Source organism: Diachasma alloeum, unplaced genomic scaffold (genome assembly GCF_001412515.2).
Source record: "Diachasma alloeum isolate Michigan unplaced genomic scaffold, Dall2.0 Dall_scaffold_00199, whole genome shotgun sequence".
Classification (NCBI taxonomy): domain Eukaryota; kingdom Metazoa; phylum Arthropoda; class Insecta; order Hymenoptera; family Braconidae; genus Diachasma; species Diachasma alloeum.
Genome location: NW_021680364.1, coordinates 1,457,831 through 1,465,844, shown reverse-complemented (window position 1 = coordinate 1,465,844; position 8,014 = coordinate 1,457,831). Strand labels below are relative to the sequence as shown.

At 36.8% G+C, this 8,014-nt stretch overlaps 1 protein-coding gene across 1 annotated transcript in view; it reads right to left on the bottom strand.

The window, feature by feature from the left end:
- Window positions 1-7,591, bottom strand: part of LOC107035601 (T-box transcription factor TBX20) — a 31,609-nt gene extending 24,018 nt beyond the window's left edge. The window contains exon 1 of the mRNA XM_015253088.1: window positions 7,126-7,591. Within this exon, the coding sequence (XP_015108574.1) occupies window positions 7,126-7,591 (466 nt within the window). The remainder of the gene's footprint in view (window positions 1-7,125) is intronic.
- Window positions 7,592-8,014: the final 423 nt, after the last annotated feature.

Genomic DNA, 8,014 nt, shown 5'->3' with positions numbered 1-8,014 from the left:
AACAAATTTAACGACCAATATTTCCCCAGCGCTACTGGGCGATAATGAAATAGAAACGTGAGAAACCACCATAAATTAATGAAAAAAAAAATCCCGCAAAAAACCTCGCCTCTCGCATCCTCCACCCACATGTCGTCAGTCTTAGCGGGTTTTCAGTTCCCCGGGTGCTACTTTTTTTCTCCACCAGCTCTTTCGACAGTCTCAGAAATAGTACGAGTACAGCACACACGCGCGCCCGTCCCGTGTCGTGTGTCACGCGTCCCACCGAGTAAACACACACGACGCGGAGATCTCATTCATGCCTCAGTTACATATCAACGGTTCTCTCCTAATTAGCGTCTCATCGGGGGTAAAATTGAACCCGGCAGATTTCTTCCAATCTCCATGAATTATTCGAAGGCGAGAGGAGAGCGAAAAAAAATATATTGAGCCATGAAATGAAGCGAAGGTGAGTCGAATCGAAGGCTACCGTTCGAACGGACGTTGTAGCCTCGAATTCCACCTCCTCACTGGTTGCAATAATATTTTTTTTCCCTCGCAGATCCGTACGTACGTTGGAAGCGCCTCGAACGCAATTAGGCGCGGCGGGACTAATTGCTCGTGCGGAGAGAGCGCGCGAGAGCCGGCGAATGATGGGTTGTACAGAAAAATATGGGTTGTGAGAGACAGAGGAAACAGTTCACCCGTAAAACATGTAATAACACCTACGCTCCAGTCGGCAGGGGGGAAAAAAAGCTACTAATTATTCATTTACTCGGGGAGTTGGACTTTAATGCCTTCAGTTACACATTAGCATGTCAAAACTGCCGCGGGAGACAGCAATGCGTGAACTATGTGCAATTATAAATTTATGAACGTCTTTACCCGGGTTTCGTTCATTAATTAATTGTATTTGTTCAGTTATTGGTGTTTGGAAAACGCGCGGTGTGAACGGCAGCTTGCATGACTGGGAATGGATTCCGCTTCACGATTAGAGTGTTGCAAATTTTTGTCTGAAATTTACCGCACACTTTGGGGAGATTTTTGCCGAATTTAATTACCACTGAAATTTCAAGGAAAAAATCTTGAGATTTTTAACAGCGAATGTTTACAGTGGATTTTCATTGATTTTGTTATTGATAAGTCAATCAATGTTCTTGAATATTCAATGAAATTTGACTTCTCAGGTTCATACGACAATGGAAATCCTATTTTACTGAAGATGAAAGAAATGTGAAGTTGTTTTATATCGAAATATCTCGAAACTGACTGACCGCTAATCCTTAATTCTGATTGGTCAATATGTGACACGAAGTTATTCACAAAAAAACACGGAGCATTTTTAAATTCTTCAGTGGTAAAATTTTTTTTCACGTCATATATATATATAATACATATATTTTACATGTATATATATTATCGGTGAAATTAATAAATTCTGTCCTTTTATGGAGACCGATTATTTGAAAAAATTGAAGATAATTAATTGAAAATGAAAAATTCTTTATAGATTCTTTTACTCTACTTCGCTATTCACTTCAATCATTAGTCGAATTCTCTTTGATTCATTATCAATATTTATAAGGTATTCATGAGAAAATTAAATTTAATGAATTCCATTTCTTCATTTCAACAAATGAATAGATCAGCGCGCGCATAGATCTTGTTACTGAAAATCATGAAAATTGGGATCGATTCCGTCTTGCGAGGGGGGAGGGGGAAATATTCATAACTGTTTACAAGAGTATAAGCTCCGTGATTTGTTGGAATTATTATCGCGGGATTAACACTCATGCGAGCACGGAATCCAGCGATTCATTTTTCAAGGAGTCGCCAGTTGGGAGTACTTACATGACGGCCCGTCACCGTACGGCCGGAAATTCAATGGTCACGTGTAATTCTCTCAACCGCCCCCTTTTTCGTGGTGCACCGCTGCGTAATGTAAAATATGGTGGTATATTTTCAGGAGAGCAGCATTTAATTGGATTTGAGGAACGAAAAATTGTAAAATTTGAAATTTCACTGCAAGTTTAATGAAATTTCAAATTTTTGAGCAGCAGAAGCGACAATTTCTCGATTGACTTGAATTTTCAAGTAAACCATGGACATTCAGTATCAAATTATACTAAATTTCCCATTAATGGATATTATCCAAGAATCCAAGAATATATTCACTTAAATTTCTCTTACTTCCGTCGAATTTCATTGACTAATTCAAGTACAATTTATAATTTCCATCGGTTTCCATCGAAATATCGTTGTTTTTATTGACATTTTGTGGAGAGTTCAGCAGTAATTTAGAAAAAATGACATTCAATTAGATTTAAAGCGAAAAAACATGGGATTTCAAATGTGATTTGAAATTTAATGAAATTTCAAATTTTTGAGCAACAGAATTGACAATTTCTCAATTGACTTGAATTTTCAAGTAAAACATGAATATTCAGTATCAAATTACATTGAATTTCCCATTAATTACACATTCAAGAATATATTCGCTTAAATTTCTCTCATTTCCATCGAATTTCATGGGATAATTCAAGTAAAATTTATAATTTCCATCGATTTCCATTGAAATATCGTTATTTTTATTAAAATTTTGTGGAGAGTTCAACAGTAATTTAGAAAAAAATGACATTCAACTACATTTAAAGGAAAAAAACATGAAATGTTAAATAAAATTTCAAATTTATGAGCAGCAGAAATGACAATTTCCCAACGGACTTGAATTTTCCATTAAAACATGAATATTCAATACAAAATATCACTAGATTTCCCTGATTCCGATTAGATTTCATAAAATAATTCAACTGCAATTCATAATTTCCAACAATTTCCACTGAAATATGTCATTTTTTATTAAAATATTCTTCTCGTGCTGACACAGTAATACCGAGCCCCTTACCCAAATGATAAATCCGTAACGAAGCGCTCATACATGTCGACATTTCAGGAATTTCAATAATTGAAAGAAACCCTAGCGGTTTAAGTTCACCGAACCGCCTGAAACCGTTGAATTACGAATGAAATTCCCGAATTTATTCATAAAATTCCTCTCCGGCTCGTCCATTCAGCTTTTCGCCCCGGAATAATCAAAATATCGCGATAAAAAATTGTCATTTAAATTGGAGCAGCCGTCGCCCGAGAAGTATCTCTTAATTGGCGCGAAAAGTTTGTAATTTTATTATATTCCCTGGACCCCCTCGTCGCGGGTGGCACGCTTGGTGGTCTGAGTTATACATCCGAATGTATTTTTATTCGACAACGTCAACGCCAGTGTTAAACGACTGACGAAAAGGACGACGACGTACAACGGCGAGTGAGAAAGGCCGAAATGAGAGAGGGGCCCAGAAACAAGAAATAAAATCTTAGGAAATGCATATGTGGGCTGAGTAATTTACGAGGAGACGTGCCGAGGTATTGAGAGAGGACCCTCTATACTCCTAGAATGTTTCAAAAATTAAGTTGAATCATGGGAAATTGCATAAATCACAGTGTGAAGACTATAGTGTCTTTAAGATGTCTTAATGTCTTAGAAGAAGACTTTTTTCGGTTAAAAACAAGATGTTTGATGATAGATAAAACATTTTCTAATAATAATAAGACTAATGATGATGATAACATTCAACTAATTTGAAAATCTGACAAAATTAGTTAAAAACAAATTTTAAAAAATCACAGTGTGAAGACTATAGTGTCTTTAAGACGTCTTAATGTCTTAAAAGAAGACTTTTTTCGGTTAAAAACAAGATGTTTGATGATAGATAAAACATTTTCTAATAATAATAAGACTAATGATGATGATAACATTCAAATAATTTGAAAATCTGACAAAATTAGTTGAAAACAAATATAAAAAAAATCACAGTGTGAAGACTATAGTGTCTTTAAGATGTCTTAATGTCTTAAAAGAAGACTTTTTTTGGTTAAAAACAAGATGTTTGATGATAGATAAAACATTTTCTAATAATAATAAGACTAATGATGATGATGATAACATTCAAATAATTTGAAAATCTGACAAAATTAGTTGAAAACAAATTTAAAAAAATCACAGTGTGAAGACTATAGTGTCTTTAAGATGTCTTAATGTCTTAAAAGAAGACTTTTTTTGGTTAAAAACAAGATGTTTGATGATAGATAAAACATTTTCTAATAATAATAAGACTAATGATGATGATGATAACATTCAAATAATTTGAAAATCTGACAAAATTAGTTGAAAACAAATTTAAAAAAATCACAGTGTGAAGACTATAGTGTCTTTAAGATGTCTTAATGTCTTAAAAGAAGACTTTTTTCGGTTAAAAACAAGATGTTTGATGATAGATAAAACATTTTCTAATAATAATAAGACTAATGATGATGATAACATTCAACTAATTTGAAAATCTGACAAAATTAGTTAAAAACAAATTTTAAAAAATCACAGTGTGAAGACTATAGTGTCTTTAAGACGTCTTAATGTCTTAAAAGAAGACTTTTTTCGGTTAAAAACAAGATGTTTGATGATAGATAAAACATTTTCTAATAATAATAAGACTAATGATGATGATAACATTCAACTAAGTTGAAAATCTGACAAAATTAGTTGAAAACAAATCTTATTCAATTTAATAAAATGAAATAAACAATAAATCAACCATGATAGAAGGAAATGATGTCCAAAATAACCATTCGGAATCATATTGCTAATTTAATGGCAAAAATAACTAAACTATATACAATACAAAAGCAATTTTCCCTGTATGGAATCAAAATAAAATAAGATGACACTGTCATTGATTTTTCCGCGGCGTTTAGAATTTTTCATTGCGAAATTTCTCCAAATTTCAGCCAAAATCGTCAGAAGTGCGTAATCCGGCGCAAGTTCTTGATCAACCTAAAAGATCGACAATTGAAACAAGAATATAAGTGCGATTGAGTCATTCTCCATTACCCGCCAAGTGAAAAAGAACCACTGAGCGCTAAAACAAACCCAACAATTTCAAAACGCAATTGAAGATAAAAGCACAGGAAAGATCGCCCAGTTTGCACCATCAAACCCGGCAATAGGAGTGACTAGAGATCACAGAGCGTTCGCGTGTTTGAACGAAGAACGTGGGTATATCCGCGGAAAGGTGGGTTATCGAGAATAAATTACAGACAAGAGCGAAACGAGGATAATGGCTATCCGATCCACGTGGCAAGTCCAGTCTCGCGGGTAGAGTTTTCTATAATTTACCCTCAAACCACCATTATCCGTGCTCTAACGTCCAAAGCAAATGCCAGAAGGAGTATCCGTCCGCAATCCTTCGCAAGTGCTCAGTGTTAAACCAATCCGCCGATTTGTACCGTGAGTCTGTACAGAATCCCGATTTTCCCGCAATTTCGTGTCTCGAGTGCAGAAGAAAAAATGAGGTCTGAAATTGAGAGATTTTTCTTCCCTTTTTTAAGTCAAATTGAAAAAAAAATTAATAAGTCACCATAAGCGTCTTATGATTTCTTGTCTTGGGGGTTTCCAAGTAATTTGGCTGTTGTTTCTCCAGTGAAATGCTCCAGTGAAACATTTTCAAATATTCAACAATGATTTTATTATTTTATCATTTAAATTTTGCAGGGCTGAATTTAAATCTCGATATGGAGACGTTAGAAAACATTTTAAAAATCTGAAGAACATTAGAAAGTTCACGTTCGGAGGAAAATTCATAAAATAATTAAAAAATTGCAATTTTTGAAAATTACGAGCATTTTCTATAAATAATTTATTCAAATTAAGTTTTATGGACCGTTATTAACGCATTTCTTAATTGGATAAATAATTTATCAACAATCAATTTTCCGCCAAGAAAATCATTTATTCAGTATCGTAACAAATTTATTGGTATTTATAATTTTACCAGAAGACTAGACTTGTAGATTTCATGTCTAAAAAAATTAGGTCTCCGAAAGTTTAAACAATTCTAATTATTTAATTATAAACAACGAATGTTAAAGAAATGATAATTTTGCGCAAAATGTAATTTTAATGACGCTAATTAATGTAATTTAAATGACGCTGATATTCATAATTATTTTCAATGTTTTCTCACGCAATTTAATTGACAAATATGATGATTGAAAATGGCTGACTTCGAGAGTCGTCAAGTGTTTGAAATTGAGCGATTTTGTCCCCTTTTTTAAGCCATTTATGGTCATAAAGTTAAGGCATTCTTAATGTCTCAAATTAAAATATGAATGATTCAGAATTTGAATGGAGTTAATAAAATGAAAGTAAAAAAAATTTCGTGATCAAAACTACTAATGAAAACCCTCTTTCGAAGAATATTCAAAATATTAATTTCTTACGCCGTTCTGATCTTGCAATGACATTATATTTGACTAAATTCAGCATCTTCCAGCCTCATCCCCCTTCCGACCCTCTCAATAAATTCAAAACCCCAATAAATTGAAAAAAAAAAAAATAAACACCAAAAGCGTCTCACGATTTCATGTCCTAATGGCGTTAACATCCCGTCCACCGAACGTCTCGTCTTTACCCAAAAAACCTCTCATTCGAAGAAATTCAAAATTTACGTCATAACTCCCCATTGAGCATCAATTCCCCCCCTCCTCCCCCCTCATTTTCCATTGTTCACTCATCTCATTGTCCTCCAGCCCGCTGGAAAGCCCGTCGTCCAACAAAACACTCAGTGGCACATTCCCAGGTTCTACTTTCTCCCGAAACTCATCGTCCATTCATCCCAAACAATGTCCAATCCGACATTTACCCAGCCTCACACATATCCCTCAAATTGACCTCTCCTTTTCTCAAATCCACCGCCGCCCACCTCCCGCCATTCACCACCAGATGGTGCATCACTCCACGTGTCAAGCCCTCCCCACAACTCCTTCAAATTTCAAAAAACTCAAACTCCATAAACTAAACACAAAACTCCATAAACAACGTGTCATCGTAAAGCATGCCCATTCCGTCATTCTCCCCGCGCATAACTATTCCGTCGTCATTTCCCTTTGTTTACACGTGATTATAGTTGTGAGAGCGTTATGCGGGCTTGGCACACATCCCTGTCATTTAGAAATCATTATATCCCAATAAACACTCGCTGCATTCGTTGCTCCACGGTGAATATTTAACAAAACAACCATGCGATTGTGATAACCTACCATGCTGATGTAGTTTACCGCCGCCGACGGCCTGTTGCTGCAGATGCCTGTGATGCGGCTGCTGCGACGTCTGCTGACTCCCCGGTACTCCCTGCTGTTGCTGGCGCGTATCTCGCGCCATTATCGCCGCTATACTGAAATCCGTAGCACAACCCCTATTCGAATTGCAATTATTATTGTTGTTATTAATCAAACTATTATTGGGCGATGGACTTGAGCTCTCGTCTCCGTCGTCTCTTCCACAACCGGTTATGCCAGCTGGCAAAGCAATACCAGTCGTTGATTCCGCATCGAGCGCGCATCTCGGCATTTTATCACCATCCAAATAACCGCGTGATGTTTCCTCCTCGTCTTCCTCACTGCCGGCCCCTCCGCCGCCGACAATACCGCCACCACCACCCCCGTATGTCGTCAGGGTCAGTCCGTTTCTCTTCCTTCCAGTGATACCTCGCGACTCCAGCAACATCACCTATACCCGAGTCCTCGAATCTTCCGCACTCGTGTTTTCTTTTGAATAATCGCTAACGACCGACGGCGGCGCGGCTGCTGGCACGCGGTGGACGCGGGTTCGAGTCCCACCACCGGGCGCCAAAATTCGGGACGCTCTAGAGCTCACACTCTCATCATCGAGCGAGGAGTCTCCCTCGGTGAATTGTGCGAAGGGAAATCGCAAAAACGCAAAGGGTATACTTGAGGAGAGAAAAATCTCGACACTAGCACTCGAAACTCATCCAATATCCTCTCAGGAAATTCTTCACAATCTCGCGCATCCTCTCACCGCCCAAATCATGTTAATCACCAAAAAAATCAGCTCCAATCACCTCAACCGGCCTTGCCCAACACCCCCGCTCCACTGATTCCACTGAAAATCGTACCAATGATTGAAATC